General features: G+C 43.6%; 1 protein-coding gene across 2 annotated transcripts in view; it reads left to right on the top strand.

Annotated features, from left to right (window-relative positions):
* Positions 1 to 24,844, top strand: part of spryd3 (SPRY domain containing 3) — a 56,646-nt gene that overhangs the window by 10,438 nt on the left and 21,364 nt on the right. For both annotated transcript variants that reach the window (XM_072696171.1, XM_072696170.1), the window contains exons 4-6: positions 5,398 to 5,522; positions 6,908 to 7,043; positions 7,825 to 8,013. In XM_072696171.1, the coding sequence (XP_072552272.1) occupies positions 5,398 to 5,522; positions 6,908 to 7,043; positions 7,825 to 8,013 (450 nt within the window). The remainder of the gene's footprint in view (positions 1 to 5,397; positions 5,523 to 6,907; positions 7,044 to 7,824; positions 8,014 to 24,844) is intronic.

Genomic DNA, 24,844 nt, shown 5'->3' with positions numbered 1-24,844 from the left:
CTGTATGAAAGTGTTGCATATGATTTACATAAGGGTGTGTTACTTCCAATTTAAAAACAGAAATACTGAGAGAGATTGAACCATAGTTTCTATGTGACCTAGAAAAGTTTGGACTTTTTTTTTATACTTAAATTGACTTAAAAAGAAACTCAAATTTTAGTGAACTGGAGGCTTTATTTTATTTTAATAAAGTAAGATATTTAGATCCAGCCTTTACACAGTCAGTAGAAGTCAGTAGTAATATGCAACATTTGGCCTTTTTTACTTAAATGCTGCCTACTGTGATGCTCTTGTACTGGAAACCTGCAGCGTTTGGAGGGCAAGATGGATTCTATCAAAAATACTAAAATAAAGCATCAGGCCTTCTGTAAGGAAGCTGAGGATCAGGTGTCATTTGGACATCCCAACAAGACAACGATCGCAAAGCCCACCAAGGCTTGATTTCAGAAGAAGTCCTGGAAGATTCTGGAGTGGTCGTCACAGTCGCCTGACTTGAACCCTATAGAAAATCTTTGAGGGGGTTTTTAAAGAAGGCAGTTGCCACAGCAGAAAACACAAGAATATTGGTGAACTGGAGGCCTTGTTTTGTTTTAATAAAAGAAGTGTTCTGTATTTCTAGGCTTTCTTCTAACAATGTCAGTTCTGTTTATTAGTTTATTTAGTCATTATATATGAACTACAGTGACCCATAGGACGGTAGTAGTGGTAGTAGTCTGTAATTCATAGAGACCGGGGCTCAAAGTTGCTTGTCAGCAAATTCAAGTTATTTCATCAAGCAAGAAATTGAAGATTTATTTTTTTGGGACATAAGTGGGTTAATGATTCTGGAAGGGCTGACAATATCCTAGATATAACATGAACTTTTTTTTTTTGGTGATTCTCCAGAACATATTGCATGTCTTGAGTTGATGCAGGCGTACAAGCATTACCTGCCCCGAAACATTTGCCAAAATCCACTTCAGGAAAAAAAAAAAAAAAGGATCCAGGTGATTTAATACGGGAAAGCCTGCAAGGTTTGGGCTGTAAATTAGCTTTTGGGAGAGGGCACACAGCTGTGATTTATGGAGCTGGGCTGAGGCCGTCTGGATGAGAGGCAGCTTCTGCTGGGCTGTGGGCCGCTGGCAGCTCGGCCCGGTTTGATGGACTTCCTCTCCTGGGCATTGGAGCTGGAAAATAACACCCCGTCCATTATTCTGCTGCGCCGCACACGCATGCAGCCCAGCATTCAGCCCTCCTCAACTCACTGTAGCTTTCCTCCTGGAAGCTCTGACTTCTGCCACCATCTGAATCTCTGGCAGTGTCAAGGTGGCTGTCCCGCTGTTGGACGTTTTGGGACTCATTCTTTGTCGGTTTGCTATAACCTAGTTTAAAATGAAGGTTGTATTTTGGGGACACGATAGCTCACATGCAGGAGTTAAACTTGAATTTAACCCCTATTAATTAGGTGGGGGTTGTATATAGATGCAGTCGAAATTGTGTAACCCTGATTGCAAATAGGATTTATTAGCACATTTTACAAACTTTCAGCTGCTTGCAATAAACCAATCAAATAAGACCAGTTTAAATAGCGCAACACAACTAATAGAACAAGTGCTTCTTCACCTTTAACACAAAATGCTATTTTTCAGATTTCTTCAGCCTCTTCATGACACAGCCAGACAACAGCTCCTGGCAGCGTTCCTGAGGAATCTTAGGCCATTCCTCATGGACAGTGGCCTCCAGTTCACTAATGCTCTTGGGTTTGCTGCTGCTGCAACCACCTCCTTCGAATCCCACCAAAGATTTTCTATGGTGTTCAAGTCAGGCGACTGTGACGGCCGCTCCAGAATCTTCCAGGACTTCTTCTGAAACCCAGCCTTGGTAGACTTTGAGGTATGCTTGGGGTCACTGTCCATAGTGGGATTTGAAGAAGGCGGTTGAAGCAGCAAACCCAAGCATATTAGTGAACATTATATAATATCATATTTTGAAAAGTGTGTATGTATTTTCTTAAGTAAAGTAAGGATGCTTCTAATTTTGCACAGCACTAATTGGTACAGTCATCTTCTAACACCCAACCCATCCAAACACCTTAATCAAAATTGCAGAGAGTGGATAGAGGGATGGATATTGGGCGCCATACCAGCTGGAGACCCCACTGGCCGGCAGTTCAATTATCCTCTGAACTAAAAGGCTGCATCAAGTTGTGTAGCATGCTAGCAATGGCCCTCACTATTTTAATTGATGTTTCAGTACAGCAACACCAGCGAGGAGGCAGACGGGGTGGGGGGTGGACTTCTGAATGCCTTCGTATGAGTGTGCCCACAAGCTTAATGAAGATTCTCCAGTCCTCACCAGCGGGTTTGACATTTTCAGCCATCAGCTGAGCGTGATCGATTTTTCTGGGTGATGTAGGCCGCCTGATTGTGACGCACGTTTCTGAGAGAATCCCATGGATCACGGGAGTCTGGGAGCGTAATTTTTTTTTGTTTCTGTAAAGGTCAAGTTCCCGTTCGGAATATGCGTCAACGCCACGCTCATGTTTCCTCGTTACACTTTCACAGGGGTTTCATTTCACCTCTTTTGGCCCCCGAGCAGCAGCCCACTTGCCTGCTTACCCGGTACGCTCGCACATAGACTGCTGAACCCTTCTTTTTTTTTTTTTTTTTTTTTCACCCCCTTTCCTTGTTTCAACAACCTCATTGACTCACTGAAAAATAAATAATAAAACCTCCGTGATCTAAAGCCGTCTGTTTTTTCAGGAGGCTCGTGTGTGCATGTGTGAATCCATTTTGTTCTTAGAAAAGTGGAAATTTTCTCTATTAGCCTAAGTGGTTGTTTGCTCTGGAAGAGTCGGGTGGAACTCTGTAGCTGCCGAGTTCACGGCAGGGTTCTGTTTTGAGGAATGGCGTGTCTTCGGAGTTCATGGCACATCAGATTCACAGTGTGACACTTGTAGAGTGAACAGCGAACATTAATATTTAGGAAATGCTTTTAGGATTTACAATAGCTTCATAAAGCTTGGAGAGCAAATCCTCGAAAGAGTCAACGGGAGAGATTTTGGAGAGGGGTGTGAGGGGTAGACTTGGCCTTAAACGTTCAGGAACCTGAGTAGGCTTTCTCTCTCTCTTTCTCTCTCTCTCTCTCTCTCTCTCTCTCTCTCTCTCTCTCTCTCTCTCTCTCTCTCTCTCTCTCAGGCTATGAATAAGCTTTGGCTCTGTGAGCAATGTTTAGTTTGTAGAGCAGGAAGAAGTGGAGAGCCAACAGCTGTATAGCAGCCACCCTACTGGAGATGGCTACAAACATTAAACCACGTGGAGCAGGATCTAACCTGGTTTCCTACTGTGGCCAAGTTTCCTCAAAAGCAATGAATTTCAGGTCGTTGTGACCTGTGTGAACAACTTAATTTAAGTGTTGCATGGCAGGATGTAATTCGTTAGTAAAGAAAGGTGCTGAGATGTGTATTCCGAGGCAGTCGTTTAAGGTCAGGCTCAAAGTAGTAGTGGGGTGGTATTGCAGTTCATCTGGTATATCAGTTCACATATGTCCTCATTTTTTGAATTCATGGATGTTTCCATACAATTTCAAGTGCAAATGAAAGTGCGGCAGCCCCTCGATCAGTCCATACCCGTGTCCGCAATTCTAATGGTGGCTAGTTTTGTGGTAGTGTGTTGCTTGGGACACAGCCCCGCTGAACTAAAGCCTCAGACAGAAGTAGTTAAAGCACAGGGCCGGTCTGCGAAAAGACTCACCCCTGATGAAGCAGGCAGATGCGGGTGGCCTGACTTTGGTGGAGCGAGCGGAGAGGGTTGATGCTGCATTTTGCGGGCAGGAGTGAACTCGTGCCCAAGTCTTATTTTGGTTCGTTTAAATGTCTTTGGATCGTATAGTGTTCATACTTCAAATGAACTGCTCGGGTGGTCTTAGCCCACCAGAGTCCAAAAGGCAGCACTCAGACTAACAAACTGAACCAACAGAGCACTCGCACCAGGGTTCGTTTCAATCGAACCAAAGCTGACAAGTACTCTTAATACACCCTTGACGTCTCTTGGGATTAGCCTTAGCCTGAACTGACCACTAGGCCACTTTTTTTTCTGTGTCTTCTTGCACTGCCTAATATTCTGCCTCATTTGGTCAGCCGCATCGGTCCCCGAGTCTGATCCGTGCAACAGGACACCTGCCTCTAATGGCTTCTTTACCACATTCCTGAATTGTCTGGCTTCTAGGGCATACCCGAATGCTCTGTTTAAGGTGGAATGGAAAACTCTAATAAGAAGGTCAACAAGGTGGTATTTTTTTATGTTGTGCAGTAAAATACCTCAGGCCTGCTTTTGTTTGCAACAAAAATATGCAGATACACTGTGTCCAAATGTTTGTGGACACCCCTTCTGATCAGTGCATTCACTACTTTTAAGTGTCACCCATTCCTGTCATGGACATTACGTGAAAATACACGCTTGTGTAGTCCCATTGGCACCATGCCTAATGTGAGGTGTTGGCTAGAGGGGAATAGAGCCCCCCAGCATTGAGCTGTGGAACAGTGAAACCAATGCTTTAGGTATGAGTTGGGGATGATGTGTGTGTGTGTGTGGGGGGGGGGTGATCATTCAACATCCTGACCTCACTAACGCCCTCATCACTAAATGCATCCAGATCTTTACAGCAGTGCTTCGTAATCTAGGAGAAAGCTTTCCCTGGACAGCAGAGACTGTTTCTCCAACAAAAGCAGGAAACATTTCAGAAGAAACAATGAATGAGTAGGTGTCCCAATACTTTTGTCTATAAAGTGTATGCGTGCCGTGATTTTCTGAAACAATCCGGAAACTCCGATTAAACCATGATATCCATTTTTGACCACATCCCCCTGTACGTCTCTGAAGGAGTTCTGAAGTCATTGTGTTGGGATAATGTGATCCTACAAGATCCTACCATGCGAATCCTACATGGTAGGGCCTGGTTGGGCGTATTGCACAGTTGAGACGTTGTTTTGCATACAGGCAGTAGCTGGGAGGTCGCATTCTTAATAGCAGGTTACTTGCCATGACTCCTTCCTTCTGACTCAGTGGAGCTCTGCTAGGACCACAGGGCTGTTATTCCTGGCAACCTTTTTCTCGCAATGTACACAGCCGCTGGCACTTTCGTGGGTGCCCCTCCCACCCCCCCTATTGTGTTAAAGTCACGTCAGTAATGTTGCTTATTAAGTTTCAAATGCCCGCCGTGAGCTTTAATGCTGCTAATCTCCATTCAGTGGGGCGCTAAGGTCATTCTGGCTGGTTCTGCTAAAGGTTAATCACAATACAGGAGGAAACTTTTCTGTGGCGTATTAACAGTGTCTGTGGGTTTTTGTGAGCGTGCATATTTAATAAGATATTTATTGGGTCTATAAAACTGAAACGACTTGTGTTCTTGGGCCTGCAGGTGACCATAATGGACACAGGTGTCAGGGGGACGATTGCTGTAGGCCTGGTACCTCAATACTACAAGCTTGACCATCAGCCTGGCTGGCTGCCCCACTCCATAGCTTACCATGCTGATGATGGCAAGTAAGTAAACCCATTTTTTAAAGCCGTAATTCAGGTGTTTTGCCATGTTGATGTTTATTGATGTTTTGTGTTTACCTTGCGTTTTCTTCTGATGAATCTTCCATGTATGCCGTATTTATGCAGGTGTCGCTGCACAGTAGAACAGTGCACCACCACTCCAGAGCCTGCTAAATCTTCCTGAACTGGGATTTAAATTAGCCCCACTAGCAATCCTACAAGTGGTTTTCTTGGAAAGTTATCTTCCGGAGCTCAGCTTGACCTCCACCATCTCTTAATTACATCATGAACTGAGGAACCGGCTACAGGAAACTGCTTAGCTGTCTTCTCACAGCCTTGTCCTACTTTGTGGCCATCAGTTATTGTAATCGTCAGAGTGCTAGGAAGCAGCTTAGAGGCCTCCATGGCTGCTGATTGTTTAGACAAGGGCCGTTTCTCAGTATACTCACAATTCTTGTGTGTTTTTGCCTGACTGCATCTTCCACTGCCCAGGTTGCATTCCAGTACTCAAGAACACGTTTAGCAAAAACAGGTGAACAGTTTCTCCACCCAGAAAACCCAGGATGCATCGCTCTGTGTCTCGCCGTCGAGAACAAATGCAAATACCCAGCATCCGCTGCAAATTTAGCACTGACACAATGGCGATAGGTGCTCTTATTCACTTATCTTAGATGCACCTCACAGTTCATTTAATACAAACATATTAAATATTTATTCTGGTATGTTGTGAGGCTTGTTTACCCTCCTGTGGTAGCTGTAGCTAAGCTGGTTAGCTGTGGATAATGGTGACTAACAGCTGGGCTCGTTGTGTTGCGCAATAGCGAGTACACAGTGCATCTCAATAGGTGTCCTCAGTCTTTGTGTTCTTGCGAGTTCGTTCTTGCAAGGTAACTAGTCCAGAGCGTTCTTCCCAAGAACACAAGTCCGTTTTTCGTGTTCTTGGTATTGAGAAACACCCATGGTGTTTGAGGGGTCAGAGTAGTTATTAAGCCTCGAAATTTGCACCACCTGGCCTTTCCTAATGGTTACAGTAGACAAACCATAGCCCTAAGAAGCTATTTAAGCCCTGATAAGTCAACAAACTTTTAAATGGTGCTCCCCCCCCCCCCCCCCCCCCCCTAAAATTGTACAAAACTAAAACACTAAGAGATCAGATCACTATTCAGCAGGGAAACGTTTGCATTCCACTGTATGAATGCGACTGTCTTATATAACTGATGTTGCCTTTTTCACCCTGTTCGGATTCGGTGCTGTTTTTGTTCTGCTGTTTTTCTGTTAATGAAAAACACTTCCTGCCCTCTCAGCCCCCACCTTCCAAACGCACAGCTAATCAGATGTTGGTGCTGAAGGTCTGCTGACTCTTGTCTCTGCTCTGCTATCCTCTTCAGACTGTATAACGGCAACCCCGTTGGCCAGCAGTTTGGCCCCAAGTGTAACCGCGGCGATCGGATAGGCTGCGGAATCTATGCAGACACGTTTGACGCTGGACTCACGACTGTGTTTTTCACCAAGAACGGCAAAGAGGTGAGTCACGCTTGCTCAGAAGGCACCTCTGAACCTCCCCCATTCATGAAACCGTCGTGTGGCAGATGTGTGGACATGAATGCAAACTGTAGACCACAGATAATCCTTGTGCGATGACTGTCAGTTCACCTCAGAACAAACGGTTCAAGAACAACATTACAGCATTACACTGTGTTGGGCTCTTAGATCAGGGCTTCCTGGCTTTATTTTTTACTGTTCACTACTTCCTGTATGTGACCTTCTTTGAAAAGCAACTTCTCAGAAACGAACAGCGACTTCAAATGAATTAGATAACGCCAGAGTGTGAGCGGAGTGATTCGGCTCTGGCGTTTCGCCCATGTTGATATTCTCCCTGTGATGTAACCGACCAGCAATGCTGCTGTGCATTGTGGGTAAACGCTCGCAGTGAGAAAGTTCATAAGCACTTCGCTAATGTGCTGGCAAATATTTACATGCCGTAAAACTCGCTCATCCAACGGTAAGCCTCCGGCGCTAAAGCATCAGTTAATAAGCCCATGTTTTCCATCAGGCACGATCGGGGCCAACAGAAATGTAGGCCTCATTTCACACAGCGAGTTCTCCTCCAGCCTCTTTTGCACTTGCACAAGTGAGGCATGACTCGTAAATAAGTACCTTGTTATGACTTTCCATTCTCCCTTCTCATTATAATATTAATGGCTTGCAAACAGTTGCAGTGCAGATGTCGGAAAGTTGTCGTTTGCTATGGCTTGTCTGTTCGGTACGTACATTTTCTATTCGCTTAATGCTTTTGTGTGCGCAGGTGGGCTCTGTGGTGGTGCCGGTGGCTCCGGATGGACTCTTCCCAGCTATTGGTATGCACTCTCTGGGGGAGGAGGTGCGGCTAGACCTGCAGGCTGAGTGGGGCACGGAGGAGGAGGACAGCGTGATGATGGTGGACAGCCATGAGGACGAATGGGGACGCCTCTATGATGTCCGGGTCAGCGGAACGGTAAGCGGATTGCTTGTGGATAGTTTCAGCCTAGTAACAGCGAAGCCATGAACTGGCTGTAGATGAGCTTGACCGGGCAGAAGTGATCCAACTCCCACGTAAAGTACTACTCGCAAAGTTCACGCCACAAGGTAGAACTGTTGATTTACAGGTCTTGCTGGAAGCTTGGCCCTGAATGTTGTCTTCTGAGGACCAGCCATGCATGCCACTAGTGTAAGGACTTACTTTTGATGGGTGAATGGAAGAAGACTGTGCTCGTGTGCTTGCTAACATTGCTCGTGCTGGCTACAGCTACTAAAATGATCATTTCCGCTAGGGTGATATTTGTAACTAACATTCCAGCAGTATGTTCTTCATTTTGGATGTATTTGTATTGTTTGCCAGTGACTTCTTTAGAAGAAAATACTTCGCCTGCGCAGATTTGAATCATCCTAGTTGGCATGTAGCACTTGCAGGCTGATAGTTCCACACACCACTAGGCAAATTCAGTCACCAATTTGAAGTCGAGTGGCTGATGTTTTAGTGTGGAAACCTCAGGATCTGTTGATGTGTTAAGCTGTAAGCCTGCTAGCTAGCATACCTGATACCTGAGGGAGTTCTGATTCTGGGGAACTGATACTCTACTGATACTGACAAGTTTAGAGAGTATAAACCCTAATCTAAGGAAGTGAAGTTGTAGTAGCAAGTATCCAGAATCTCACCAGAGAGTGTTGTGGTGTGTGGAGATATTAGTTTGAAGGTCCCTCCGCATGCATTTGTGCCGTATTTAGGGTTGTTGTTAAATGTATAAACATTCAGTGTGCGACATTGGTTGAGAAGAAAATGCTCAGATGCGGTTTTACAATCCAATTTACCACCCTGTTATTTTGCCACACTGATTTTCCTTTTAAAGTGAGGTTGTAATAAAATAAACGTTTTTTAATGGCACCACAACAGATCACGGTAGCCACGTAGCATCTCATAGCCCAGCACTGTAACAATAGCAAATGTGGCTTCCTGTGGTCTGCCTTTCGTCCTTCTCTGGTTGGCCTAGTGTAGGGTTTCTAACCCTTCCCCACCTTTCACAAGCCACGGCGCGCCCATATTCTCCCGAAGTAGCCACTGTGTTTAACTTTGAAAGCTGTTCTCTGGTGGGCTGGATGTATAGAGATTGTGGGAGTAAACATAAGCCGGATCTTCTTTTCAGCGGAGAGTCACTTGCATGTACCGAACTCGTATTATTCAACTATGCCCTGGAGAATACAGTCTTCTAGTCAAGGGCACCATTAGGCTAGTGACCAGCACAGCCAGTCTGCAGTTTAACGTTTTAGCAGTTATTAGATTATGAGATTGCTGAGAAAACACATTTCTGGTTAATAATGACATTGGGAACTAATTGCTGGATATGTAACTTATAAGTTGTTTGGGCACGGGGGATAAACTGTGATCAGTTCGACATGTGGGGGGTAACACAGCTCTTTACTAGTCTTTCTTATTTGCACGTTGCTTTGGGTTTACACCTCCATTAAACTTTCATTTTCACTTTTCCAGACACGTTTAAAAAATTGCTTACATTTCTATTACTGCGTTATTTAAGGTTAAGGTTTTTTAATGTAATAAAAGGTTCATTATTTGTATTTATGCATAGTAGATTTGTGATTGTGTAGAACCTTTTAATACGTGCTTGCAGTGTCATTAATTTCTTGAAAATAAATTGCTAATTTAAATTGCAATCACAGTGTTTGTCAGAACAAAAAATACCAGGTTTGGATCTTTCCCCCTCCAAATTGAACAACCCTACCTGAACTGTTCCTCATTAAGAAAGTGAAAGAAAGCCTAGAAACATTGTTGCGTTGTTCTTTTTCCAAAAAATAAATGATGATTAATTGCTAATTGTGCTTTGCTAATTGTCAGTTTATAATTTATGACTCCTGTTACGCAGGAAATGTTGCTGTAGCAGAATTTGATCATCCCCATTTTGAAAGAGTAGTCTTGCAATGCTGTGATTAAGGCTGCGTCTCAAATATGTGAATTATTTACTGGCCCCAGGACAGGGAGTTAGTGTTTTACCAAACCAGAGTGAATTATGAAAGGACTGGGCCCGAGCTACAGGCTGCTTTTGTCTTGGCTGCCTGTGCGCACGTAGTTTACAGCACCTCCACTCTTGCGAAAAGCACCTGGAGGGCTAGTGTTACAGAGGAAGGTGCTCCGTGCCAGGCGTGTGTTTTTTTTCATACAAGATGACAAATTGGCAGAGGATTGTGGCTGCCAGAGGCGATGGTCTTCACCCATAATTCTCCAGAGTGTTGAAGTGAGTGCGGCAAGGAATGTTCAATTTTATTGGGATTAAAAATTCTCTGTTTGCAGATGTGTTTCTGGAAGGCCAGGTTTGCCCAGTCATCTTCCCTGATGCTGGATGATGTTATGCATCCAGATCACTTACCCAGTTTTCAGCCAGGCGCTCATCACAACTGCTGCCTGTGGCTGCAATGTGCTTTCCTGCGGGCTGATGGCACTGGCACAGAATGGATGAGAAAGCCAGTGCTATTATATGACCAAAACTTTTTAAAGTGGAACAGTGGATCTGTAGAGTTTGATGACAATAGAAGAAGCACTTTTGCTTCCCTAAACATGTTGTAGTGGGTGGTTCTGTAAGCTAAGACATGATTGGCAACAACGTTGTTTTATCATGCACTGATCAATCTTAAGATTTTGGTCTGTTTTCTCCAAAAAAACACATTTTATCCACCATGATGCCACAGGCACTGCACATTACTTCACTAATCAGATTCAAATATGGGCATTTCTTTTGTATCAGCAACAAATTGTGAATAAAAAAAAAAACTAGACTACACTAGAATGTTATAATTTAACTTTATTTAGTTTTAAGTCTGAGTATTTCTATACATATTCAAATAGCAAAGTAGAAATAGCAATAGCAATATCCACTCCTATATAAGGGTATAGTGCAAGAGGTATTATAATATGTAAAATAAATAAATAAATAAAAAACAAACAAATAAACTCATTGTATTAATAAATCAATGACTGGGCTTCATCATTTAATAAATATCTATATAATATCTATCTATATATGGGTTATTACATTTTATGCCTAAAAACATGGTAAAATGTTTTTTCTTTAAGTCTGTTTTATGATTTATGCAGTTTTTTTTTTTAATCCCTACGTAAAGATCTTTTGAACCTGACCTGACTATTCTCTGTGCAGATTTATGTACTTGAAAGTTTTGCAAACTATTTAATTAAGCATATATTAGATTATTTTAGATAATGCCACTTTTGCCTATTTAAATATAGAAATAAAAAGTGAGTGTGGCAAGGAATCTTTTAAGGAATTTTATTGGGATTAAAAATTCTGTCTTTGCAGATGTGTTTCTGGAAGGCCAGGTTTGCTCAAACTCCTGTGCCCAGTTATCTTCCCTGATGCTGGATGATGTTATGCATCCAGATCACCTACCCACTATCCTCTGCGACCATGACTATCCTCTGTGCAGATTTGTGTACTTAAGTTTTGCAAACCATTTAATTAAGCATATATTAGATCATATTAAATAATGCCACATTTGCATATTTAAACATAGATTTTGTTCAAAAATTCAATAAAAACCTCATGTTAATATAGGTAAACAACTGGGGAAGATTCATGGTGATCTCTATTAGTTATTTATCCTCATATCTCCTGTAGTTTCTTACCTTAAAAAGCCACTTCTATAAATGAGAAGAGAATGTGAGTGACTTTTTTTTTTTCTTTTTTCTTTTTTTTTCTTTAAAGAACCTCCATAATTCTGTTGTGTAGGAGGCCTTCTGGCTTTGTCCCGCCATGTTTGGGTTGAGGCCTTCACCTGCATGCCTCCATGAGGTTAAAACTGCTACCCAGAGGTGATAAAGGCATGTTTTGACAGGCATTGAGAGTTTGGGCTCAGAAAAGTGAGGGCCGACTGCTCTGAAGTCCGTTTTCCACATTAGTCACCGGTGAGTTAAGTAATGTTGTTGTTGAGGCACTTTCAACATGAATGCTTCATGTGAATGCTGGACTGACATTGTTGATCCAACAGTCAGTCGTTCTCATTGTTATAAATAGTTATTTATAGTGGACGAGCTGAATCAGCCTGAAGTGTTTTGACAGCGATATCTTGCTGGGTTTTCTGCCCATAGTGCTGGTTTGACAATGAGTTTCTGATTGTCTTTTATTTACTGATAGGGCTGCTTGTATTCTCAAATAATTTGAGAATGCTCTGAGTACACGCCAAGTATTTTGTTGTACTTACTGAGTAATAAGCAGTTCATTAATTTATGGTTGTAACTGAATAATTTATAGTAGTTCTTGTAGTTGGGGATAATTACTGAATAAACTATAGCAGTTGCTGAATCGTTTCTAGTAGTTGTGGGATACCCTGTAGCAGTTACTGAATATTTATATTAGTTACTGAATACCAATGTGCAGTTACTAAATTTCTAGTAGTTTCAGAATAATTCAGTTCCTTAGTCATTTATTTACTGAGTATTTAGCGTTTCTCAGTAAGGCGTTTTTCTGTTCCGATACAGATACTGATGCATACAACTGAGAGCCGCTACCGATTCAATGGCATGTTGAATAATTAAGCCATATACACCTGACCATATGTGAGAGACTTAAGGCATCAGGATTGATGTTATCAATACTTTACTAACTTTGTAAAACCATCTATAACAAATAAACACATATATAAATGAACCCAATTTCAGTTTATTGGGCACCAAAATGAATAACTGCTGGACCTCAGCACAGTGTTGTCTGGGCTTAGGACTTTTATTCTGAAATTCGAAGTCTGTGAGACTAAAGAGGAGCTGGCAGCTCCTCCCTTCTCGGTTCTCCTTATATGCAAGACAAGCTGGATTACTTGCTGATAGTTGATGGCAGGGCATGCTGTTTAGATCGGGGGAGTCTGGCTGATTGCTATGATGTGTATGATGTCTGTAGGTTACTCTGATGCTGGGTTATGAAGCCTAGATTACGGGCGGTGTGAGAATTGGGTTCTGTGAATGAATCAGACCTATGGATCAGACTGATTATCCAATACCTGATCCAGCTAGTTAAAAGGATTAAGTATCCTGAAATGCAGTTTTACTCGTTTTTTGGCTCACGGTTTGTGTTGCGAAGGCGGCCCAGAGTAGCCACGTAGCCTAGCCTGGCTACGCATTGTAACTTGGACACACTGTACATTTCAGGTTTCTTTTACTGCTTTAACTAAACTTAAAGAAAGAAAGCAAAGCAAAGTGTTTATCAGGCTGGTTTGTCTGATGATGAACATCAGTTTTGAACTTGCACACCTACACCAGAATGGTGAACGGTGAGGGAGGGGGGGGGGTTGCTGAAAAAGGTGACAAACTACACTCAGATGACTCAGAAATCCCAAACAGGCCTTAATGAGTCTGCTTTCCTAATTTCAGTAGCTGAGCACCCCCTTAACCTCCCACGCTTCTCCTCTCGCCCCTTGTCACGGAAAAAGAGGTGAGAACTGTCTTCAGAAAGCTAAATCAGAAGAAAGCTGCAGGCCTTGCTGTGTTCAGCAATGTCTCTCAGCTGGTGCCAGCATATACGGCTGTTTTCAACAGCTCCTGCGCTCTGTGTGAAGCGGCAGAATGCTTTAAAGTGGCTTTGATAATTCGGCTATCCAAGCCCTTAATAGTTTCAGACTTATTGACCTTGCTGCAGTTATGCAGGCATCAGTCAGTTAAACTTCATCAGGGAACCCCATAGGGTGCCATTCAAAATAACAGGTATGTTTAATAAAATTGCTTTGTATTTGTTTTTACTGGGAATTCATATAATAATCATATAATACTGTAATGGGTTGGTTGAGCGATGCCGTAGAAGAACCACTTTTGGTCCCGTAAAAAGTGGCGTAATGTGTGAAGGACTTTGTAGAATTTGTACAGAACTTTTACATTAAGTGAAGAGGAATTGGGGCATTTTAAAGTTACAGAATGTCCCACACAGAGTCCCAGTGTGCCTTGGTTCAGATGGGAATTGTGGGAACAGCGCTGTGCCTAAGTTGTTTTCTCCGTTTATGGTGATCCTCTTGTGTTTCCCTGATATCTTTTTTTTTTTTTTTTTTCCAAGGCCAACGGATTTCCATTCTCTAGAAGAGGATCTTCATCTTTTAACAGCTAGCATTAAGTTTGCAACTGGCAGCGTATTGTGTTTCTGTTAACTCCTGAAGTGAAGCTGAAGTGAGATCTGGCCTTGTGCTGCATAGCCATCAAGCTAAGGACTGTAGCCTTGCAACGCATTTGACAGTAAAAGCAGTCCAGTCGAAGTGTCCGGTCTATATTATCTATCACAAATACACTGGATAGATTCCTGTGCCATCAGTCGAGTTCATATACATTTACTTTGGTTTTGCTGTCCTCAGCTCTTCTGACTGGTATGTATTTTATGAGGTGAGTTGGAGGAGGGCTTAGCCACAGAATTCACAGAACACCAAGTTCTTGCTCGCCGTGGAGCCTAGGCTTTTGTTAGCTCTGTTGACATTCCCTGCCGGTGGGACGGACACTTCTGTTTAGATAAGCGGGTATTACAGTATAAGTCAGTGCGAACTGTCATCGCAGCTGTCTACGCTGACCCCAAACACTCCCATGAATTATATTTTTACATTTATGTGGCATATAGGCATCGCTGTTAGTTTGCTAATTTCAGACGATAGCTGGAGGTTATTTTTGTGCTGCATTGTGTTCTTCACGCCTGATCCCCAGTCGCCTTGATTGATCCTGAAACCATGACCACTGCTACTACTGGAAGTACCTCCTAGGCAAAATGAGGAGGCCTATTGATGTATCTTGACCTCTTACTGCCAGAGTAGCCTGAATACCCATTGGTGTGGTCCCCTCTGTTTTCCCTTGACTGATTACCCCTTCAATGTGGTTCAACCCCCCAGGTTGCCTTCCCTGACATCCCTGCAGTGTCTTCCCCCATGCTCCCACCTCTGACTTCCCTACAGTGTTGGTGCCTGGGTTCTCTCCCCCGATTTTCCATGCGATATGTCCCCCTTGTTCCTTCCACCAACTTCCCTACAATGCAGTCCAGGGGTTCCCCTTCTCTGGCTTCCCCGCGATGAGGTCGCTCGGGTTCCTTGCAGTGCCCGTGATACTCCCCCTGGGGATGCTTCCCCGTGCGGATACCTGAAGTACACCCCCTTCTCCAGTCGAATTAACGTTAGCTTTTAGTAGCCATTGTGTTTAGCCTCAAGACTCTCGCTCGTGGGCTGGGGTGTATGGAAATCTTGGGGTTGTAAATATGTAAGTCATGAGTATCATGGGGTTTTGGAATTGTCTCATTTTACAGCTCTGTTTTGGTTTTGTGGGATTACATCTAGGGCACCTTTTAAGGGACACTGACATCCATGAAGGAAGGCCTTTGGAGCAAGAACAGGAAAGTTGCTGACTCCTAAAAAAGTTTTCGCTTTTGTGCAGCAGACGTCTAACCACAGATACCATTAGCACTGAAGCCCTCAGCTGTTTCTGTCCAAACTTAATGGGTGTTGCTGGTAATGATGATCAAGTCATTACTGCTGAGACCTCACCCGGAACGCATTTAGACCTTACTGTCATACTCCGAGCTATTGCAGGGTTCAGTGGCGTGAAACTCGAAGCAAAGTAGACTGCGGTTGCTTAATAGTTTTTTTTTTTTGTTGTTTTTTTTTTTCTTTTTTTTTCTTCTTCTTCCCCCGCTGTACTGTTTGTATTATGAGGATGCGTTTGGCTGGGGTCGGTGCGTACGTGCCACTCCATGCGAACGCAAGCCAGAGATCCCGATGTCTGTTGCCACAGCAGTGGCTGTGCCCGGCCGTTTAATCCCTCTGTTCTGTGGAGCGGGCAGACTGCACCTGGGCCTCTATATCTACCCCCCCCCCATCTCTCTCCTTCTCTCTCTCTCTCCTTCTCTCTCTCTCTCCTTCTCTCTCTCTCTCTCTCTCTCTCTTTCTTTCTTTCTTTCTTTCTTTTCTTGTCCACAGTGAGCCACAAGACACAGATGTATAGAATCCTGAAACATGCAGAAACATAGACACAGCACAAACCAACGAAGGCTGACTGTTGAACTGATAGTTTGGAACATGATTTTCCCCTTTGTCCCAAATATAGGCAGTCTGCCAAGTGTAGCACTGGAACTAAAAGGCTAATGGCTGTGCAGTGCCTTGCAAAAGCATTAGAACCCCCTTAGAGTTATCAGATTTGTCTGGATTACGGATGACACACAGATTGTTCCAGCCAGCGTTTTTAGTCCAAACCAATATGCTCTTAAAGTACATTTTTGAAGTTCACATTTCAATATGCATCATTTATCAGCAGATCTTTGAAAAAGCTAGAAAATGCTGCTTGCGTAAGTATTCAGGCTAATACTTGGTAGAATATTCAGTTAGTAAGATTTATCACAAAATATTTTCTTTCAGAAAAACCATCACTTTAATTTAATCTAGCCTGAATGTCAATCTATTAAAATAAAACGACTGCACCACATATTAAAGTGTCATTTGTATTTTTTGGAATTGGAAAACCTGAATTTTCTTTGGCATAGTTGAAAAATGGGAGTTATGGAAGTACATGGAAGAGACAAACCGTGAACCTCAAACAGTGCTGTCTTTCTTCGTTCAAAGCTGTATACCAGGCAACTATTTAATACCTGTCCCAAAATATATTTACGCCCCCAACATTGATATTCACTCAGCCCACTAGTGAAAGCCTTTAGAGGTAAATACAGTGACTACTTCAGGGAGAAAAAAGGGAGGCAATGCTAAGAAGGCTAACAGTAGGCCTACCGGAACAAGAGCTGCTGCAGGTATCTGTGTGGTAGAGATAAGGGATCGGAGTTGCTGCACAGAGAAGCAGGGTAGAGGCTAAAGGTCTAAATGCTGATGCTAGGCTGAAAGAGGAAGGGTGAACTATGTGATGCTTACCCAGCCGACCGGCTACAGTCATTTCACCAATAGGACCAAAAGATGATGGCAGCACTGTTTGGAAAAAAGTTGGAAATAATTATGAAAAGCTTTAGTTCTTGTTACAGTGTTAGGCCTCAAGTGCCATAAACATTGGATTCAGGCGATCCATTTCGGCCTGTTGCCACAGGTGTATAAAATCGAGCACCTAGCCCTGCAGTCTGCCTTTACACACATTTAGTGAAAGAATAGGTGGTTCTACTGAGTTCACTGAATTTCTTCCCTCCTAGATAGTCCAGCATCAGCTTCAGAGTTGCGTTTAGGAACCACAGCAACTCAGCCACCAAGTGGAAGACCACATAAAGGACGAGTCTGTGAGCAGCAGCGCCTACCAGCGCCATCTATCATGTATCAATAAAGGCGCCTCCATACGCACAGAGCGGACTGCCACAGCTACAGGTCGGCATGCATGTGAACTGTAATTGTGTGGAATGCAGTTTTACGGCTGCTGCAGTCTTTAATGATATTCAGACGATGACCCTGAGTGTTTCTTCTGTGTTGGATTTTGCGCATTCTAATAGAAAATGACGGCATTTTTATTTATTTATTTATTTTTGAACCAAGTCTGACTCAGACTCAGCCAAAGCCACCGTGAAATGTGTAAAACTGATGAGCCTCTTGAGGATGAAGAGTAAAGCCACACATCTGAAGTGACAAAGTTTGTCTCTACTTTTTATTTTTGCAGATCTGAAAAATGATCTCAAAGACTCAAAGTTTGTGATCCGAGAAGAGCCCATTAACGTGAACGAGGCATTTGAACGAGTGCGTTGCTCTTTAAAAGGGTGCAATTGCATTCTTATGCTATTATATTATCATTATATCCGTTTGCATAACATGGTCTCAAAATGACAATAATATGGTTTATTGCCATTATTTCTGGGAACAATAATCGTCCAAAAAAATAGTTATCCTGACGGGCCTAGTTCCAACTATTTGGGGCCCAAATCCATATTAATGGCTGTGAATTTAGAGTAGGTTGTCATAAAAGCCCCTGTAGGAGTAATGTGTAGTTGTCCAAAAACTTTTGTCCGTATAGTTTACATACATGCACACGCACTCTCTGTCGGTTCCTAGATCCGTGCACCCACTGACTCATACGAGTGGTTTCGTCTCACTCTTGTGAGTGGGTGCAAAGGTACGCGAGTGCAGGATTTGTTGGAGTAGCTCCTTTGGGCCTCAACACAGACACGTAGCATTAGGAGCTTAGCCTATTTGTTTCAGTGCTGAGTGCAGTTATCAAGGGCCGACGGAGTTGGGTGGTGGCAGATGTGTCATCCTGCTGCAGCGTGTCTCGCACCCACTCGGCTCAGTGATTTATTGCAGTCCCAGTCACACCCGTGCGGTGAAGCCTCTCACCACACTGGCTCTCTGAGCACCGCACCAGAGCCGAAAGATGCTTACTGTACACTTTTTCTTACAATTAAATTTCTATGAGAATTAAATCATTGTGGCCGCTGTATTGGGATGACGGTAACGCTAACCGCTGACGGCCAGCCTGCATAGCATATAAATGCGCTAAATGCGCAATTGGGGCATTGTTTTGTGCGTGGGCTGTTTCGCTTCCCTTCAATCCAGTGTCCTTTCAGAGACCCTTTTCTGGGGTTTTTTATTTATTTGTTTTTTAATTAATTACACACTCGTCTTAAGATGTCTGGAGATGTTTCACATGCACAGACAGTGAGCTGGCTCCTTCAGTCAGGCAGGGTTCATCTCTTTCCTGTAAACCCTTTGGTTCCTGTATGTAACCAGAGTGGGAGAGCAGTGGAACAGTGTTTTTTGGATTTCTCTCTTCTCTAGGAACGAGAACGCGTGAGAGAAAAGGAAATGCAGACTTTATCGCTGGCAGGGTGAGGCCAGCTAACCTGCTTTAACAAGAGAGCTTTCCACTGTGGGCGGGACTGCTGCTGCTGCCCTGTTCGTGATGGAAAGTGAGACGATGACGACGACGACGGCGAAGAACAAAAGAGCCAGGATTCTGGTTTGGGCCTCGTGGTCTTGACAAAAATCAGATTTATGATTGCTCGTGAGCGTTATTAGCTGTCGTCGGCAGGGATTAGAACATTCCAGGACGTTTCATTTAGGGAATTTCTGTTGGAATACCCCATGATGTTCATTTCTACCTGAAGACTCTGGAGACATGAGAGCAGTGCATTTAATCTTGACCAGTAATGAGATGAGAATAATGTTAGTATTAATGGCGTAGGCTCTGCCGTTAGCCCAGGTCTTCTCGCAGATCCAGGGATTCTCGCAGATCCTGCTGAACTTAGAGGCAGGGGGCAGAGCCTAGCTCCAGGCAGCTGCCAGTACCGGAAAAAGGGATAGATGTGATGTTATTTTTATTTGTTTTTTTTTTTTAACACAGTTGGAGGCTGGTGATTGGCTGAAGAAAGGTGACGCTGTATTATAGTCTCCTGGTAGAACTTTTACTAGAGCTGAATAGGTAGGGATATGGTAAAGCAGTGCAAGGACACGAGACTGGGTGCATAGACAATAAGTACAAAGACAATAAACATAATAAATACAAAAATATTCCAATATGTGCATGTGCTGGGTGATTAAGGTCCAAACTAAGTTACTACACCAATGGTAAAATGACATAAATGTAGGATAGCTAGTAGTGCGGCGTGTAGGAGTGCTAAGGTAGACCTGTCTGGTACAGCATCACATATGTAAACAAGGTGTACAGTGCAGTAATGAGTATAGCAGCTCGGTGTTCAGTTAGAGAGAACAGTACCCAGCTTACAGTTACAGTAGAGCTCCGTGTGGGTAGGACGAATGAATTGCAAGGATCAGTAGCAGTGATCAGTCGCAGTCTGAGAGTGTGTGTCCAGATTCTGGTTGGTGTTGCTGGTGTGACCAGTTCAACAGCACTCAGGAAGAAACTGTTCTCAAATCTGGTGGTTCTGGCTCTGATGGCCTTGTACGTCCCATATAATGGCAAATCTATAATTTTAACCGTTAACCAGTTTTAGAAGTCTAAATGGGTCTTGTATAGGGCTGTTTTTTTATAAGCAGTGACCATAATTCTGAACATCAGCTAACATTATGCAAACGCACTTGCCTTAAAGGTGCCAAGGACCAAATTTATTGACTATTTCAAGTTGTTCTTTGATGGATAAATAGCAATTATATGAGCTTAGTTGGGGTTTAAAATACTTAGATGTGGTTTTACAAGCCTATTTACCACCCTGTTATTTAGTCCCCGAATGAATGGTGGACTTGTGGTGCAAGGATTACAAACCCTTTTACAACTTTTATTGGCTGCTTTACATCACTGTAAAGCCCACAGCTCCATAGTGTAGCCTTGCCTAGCCTGGCGTAGCTTTTGAGACTGTTAACAAACCTTTTTGTAATTATTTCCAGAGTCTTACTGTGATGTTGCTGTCCTCTCTATGACTTCTCTGCATCTTCTCAGCATCTCGGCGGTTAGGTAGCAGAAGAGATTTTCTGAAGCAAGATTCTGCAAGATTTTTGCAACAGAAACTATTATTAATGTTCTTGGAGAGACATTCAGAAGGTCTTTGATGAGGAGTTAAGTCTTTACTTTACACATGCTGTAGTTCGGTGGACGACATTGCATGGATCCAGGGCTCAAAGTTGTGCTAAGGTTCAGTTGGTACTCAGTATTGTAAAATGGTTAGGTCGCTGCCTCTTTGGGGTAATACATAGCGATTAGCAGTGGAGAGTTGAGGGCAGAAAGAGAAGACCACTGAGGCACTAGACGAGAAGATGGACGATTAACGGAGGCTGACAGAGGCTCTTATACAGAGAAACTTAAGAAGGTTAGCTTGCTTACTGTAATACCAAATACCTATTAATGCACAATACTCAGCAGCTCCATACATACTCTACACTGTGCCTGATCGTCAGAGAAATTAGAGTAAGACACGAGTGCAACGGTCTTACTCTAGAGAACGGTCGTCCGTACATCTTGAGAAAGGGTTGGTCAAGCCTCCGACACTCTTTAGGCGTCAGGCTCGCTGCCAAGCAACCTGTACCGTTTCTAAGAACCTGTGCTGATATTTCTGAATTTGTAATAGTGACAGTACCACACTGCACTGCCTGTTTGGTGCCATTTGATAGCATGAACTCCTTTTAGGTTACAGTATATTTTAGAGCTGTTTTTGGGTGCAATGTCGATCATCTGTTGTCTTTCAGGATGATCTGTTGATTACCACTACCAGTCGAGGGTGAGACTGGATGCCACATTGACCTTTCCAGGAAAACCTGGTAATGCATCATCCAGCAGGGCTTTTATAATGTTCCTGCATCAACTCTCAAGATAAAATGTACTTTGCTTTTTGGAATCAACCACATTTAAAACACCGTTCTTAAGAGCCTGTTAATTCCCTTGCAGAACTGCACTGTGGAGCTCCTAGAGTGGAAACAGCTGAAAAGGGCTGCTTATCACTTTGGACACGATTCCTCTAGCTTTCCAGCTGTTGCTGCAGAGAGGGGTATCCGATTAGTGGTGTTATGGTCTTTACTCGGCTGCGACCCACCAGAGTTGAGTTCATCACAGGTTTTAATAAGCTACTGCAGCCATGTGAAAACTCTGTAGGTCCAACTAGTGGTTGAGCAAGGAGTTACAGCTCCCTGTGGAGCATCATGCAGAGCTGCTGTAATCCTTAACTTGCGAATATAATCTGATTGGCTCTTTGAATTGGATTGCTGATACATATCCAATCGATTTTTCCATCACTAGCATATTTGTAATGACCCTCTGATGGACTGGCGCCCTGTCCAGGGGGTATACCTGCCTTGTGACCAGTGATTTCTGCGACCCTGACCAGGAAAAAGCATGTAAGAAGATCTTCTCCTTAGTGGCTTATTGAACCAGTTCCTATTTGAAACTAGAGAACCTAGTTTTCATCCCCCTATCTTCTTCACATCATGTCAAGTGCCAAGATAAGCTTTGTGCTTCATTGGCATCAAGTTCATCCAGTGACACAAGCTAAAGGGATAAAGGGAGGTTTAGAGAACTGGGACTGGTCTCAGTAACTTCACATAGATGGTTATCACTTGGTAAGATGTCCAGAAGCATCATATATCAGTCCGCTGTTACAGTTGGTAGTATCCTCTCAACAGTAATAAAAGTGTCAACGCAGTCCAAGCAAACATGGGATCTTGGAGCGCTGCCCCACTTATTTTGATCCGACCGTGCCAAGATGTCCAAAATGATCACCCAAGCCATTAAATTTCACTCCGTTTCTGCACTCAAGGTCTGGATTAAGCCTTATTTTCTTTCTCTGTATGAATATGAAGTGTCATTAAGGCTTGCGTAACTCCTAATGCCCGCTTCTTGCTGGTTTACTTTACGGAGTGTTGAGGTACATTTGCTAGGGATCTTTTCGAAATATTTTGGAGCTCCTTGGAAACCTTGAGTGGCAGTTGTGTCTGGCACATAAGACCAGCGTGAAAGTGTTCTATCAAGCCTCTTAATGGAAGATTGTGTCAATTAGATTGAAGTGCCTCTCATGTAGAGTGTGTAGACATGCCTAAAGAAGCTCTAGCTCTTGTTTAATGGCAAAAGCTGTCGTCTTCGTTTCCATCGCAGTCAATCACGGGGTGACAGTAGGTGAGAACATGTTCTGCTGTCCAACGACTGACTGACAAGCAGGACTCAGATTGCACAAATGACAGAAGCACTCCTGCTGATGGAACGGTGCCAGTCAGTCTCCTCCTCACCTCTTCCAGCTTTTCGAGATGCTCCAGGAACCGGGAAGCCTGTTCAGAGTGCTGCACCTGTTGCCTGGGCAGCGGGTCAACAAAACAAGCTTCAAACCCCTACGCAGGGCCGTGGATGAGAGTGGCGGCGAAACAGGGCTGGATCTGTCAGCACCATCACCGGAGCGTGCCGGGAGCTGTCGGGAGCCGTTGGGAGTGGCCAGCCTCCCCTGTTACTCAGCCTCGAGTAGGCAGGAAGGTGTGACTCCAGCAGTTTTACCTTTGCCTTCAGAAAGAAGCAGGCGACTGGTCCTGGCATGAAGAGTAGGAAGGTGGAGAGGAATCTTGGAGCCAAGGAGAACAAAAACTAACAACAGCAGTACAGTCACCCGCAGCAGAGTTCTAAAAAAAGAAACCCCACAGTCTATATCCATTAATGGAGATTAGCAACCAGGTGCGTGCTATCCTGAGTCCAAAACACCAAAGGAGGACATGCCATTTGTACAATTTTTGCTTGGCAGTGCTGTGCAAGTTTGAATATCCCAGCATATCCCATGTGCTGTCCGTGACTAAAGGCCCTCAAGACCACTGATGGGGACCATCAGTTTGGTAAGCCTTAGTGGAAGAAAATGAATGAAGGGACGACGAGCCTGACCCATTTAGACCAAAGCTGTATTTGACTTTTTGGGTACCTGTCTGTGATCGAGTGAGGGCAAGATATGGCCCATGAGGAATCTGTGCCAGTATTGCTTCACCACTCTCTGTGTCTAACAGCCAATGTCAGTGGTAAACAAGGGTTCCAGGAGTTGAAAATAGCATCACAGGATTGTTTCCATTGCTTGGATACATTGGGGTCATTTCCAAAATCCAACAGCAGTTTGGGGCAGTTAATGAAAATGCTTAAAATATGAAAGTAATTGCAGAGCTGGGTTGTGGATTAGCTTAAGCTTGTTTGTTTTAGAACAGTAACATGATCACAGTGTCCTTATCAGTACACACTATATGGACAAAGGTATTCGGACACCTGTTCGTTCATTGTTCCTTTTGAAATCAAGAGTATTAGAGTTTATACTGCTTTTTTTATTGGGAGAAACCGTCTCTACAGTCCAGGGAAGTCTCTAAAGTTCAGCGTCAAGAGCGCAAGTGAGGTCAGAATTATAGGTGATTACCACCCAACCTCATCCACACCTCCCCAACTCATCCCAGAATTATTGAATGGAACACCATCCCACCAGAGAGAGTTGCTGGGGTGCTTTATACCCCTCCAGCCCACGCCTGGCATTAGGCAGTGATTCTCTACAGAGTCTACACAAGCTGTGTATGTATGTATGTATGTGTGTGTGTGTGTGTGTGTGCATTTGCACATCTGTGTCAGCAATGGCTGCAACTTAAAGTGGCTTAAAGTGAACATGCACGGATGGATGGATTTGATTGCATTCAGCGACGAGAGCGTTAGCGAGGTCAGAATGTTGGATGACGATCACCACCCCACCTCATCATCCCCAACTCATCCCAGAATTATCGCACGAAGCACCATCCATCATTCCAGAGAACACAGTTCCACTGCTCCACAGCTCAATGCTTTACAGTGTAAAAGTGATCTCCACATCACAGTTTGCTTCATTCCCGTGGAGTTAAAGGTTCAGATGCATAAATCAAAGACTGACCTTGAGCAGACTGAGGGGAGACTGCAGCACTGCCAGCCTTTACGTTGGGCTTGTTCACACAGTCAGGGTAATTTTAAAATGAACCTAAGTGCTCAACAGATGTTAAGTGATTCTAGTAAATACCACCTCCTCACCTGTCTCACGTGGCTGCACCCATGTTCTTCTTCTGTGAGCTTATTAAAAAAAGAGCGGTCAGCCTTTATCCCGCTTTAGTCAACCTATTACAACAGCATCTCTATGCACACACCTATAAACATAGAAACAAACACAAAAAAAGCTTCTGAAAAGCACTCACTCATCTGGCACACAGAAACTCTGCTCAAAAGAGGACACACCTTCTGTACAACTGCTGCCTAGCAGCAGTGCAGCTCTGGATTGAGTTCCAGCTGCATCGTGGGTCCTTCGGTTTTTCAATAGGTTCCCCAAACACAGACAAAGGTTCTATTTTGGGCTTTCACTTGACCTGTTGTACAGTAAGGTAGATTTTGTAAAAACTATTTTTGGGCGCCCCTGGCTTCAGAAATT

This window comes from Salminus brasiliensis, chromosome 14 (assembly GCF_030463535.1).
Source record: "Salminus brasiliensis chromosome 14, fSalBra1.hap2, whole genome shotgun sequence".
In the NCBI taxonomy this organism is placed as follows: Eukaryota; Metazoa; Chordata; class Actinopteri; order Characiformes; family Bryconidae; genus Salminus; species Salminus brasiliensis.
This window is presented reverse-complemented; position numbering and strand designations above follow the sequence as displayed.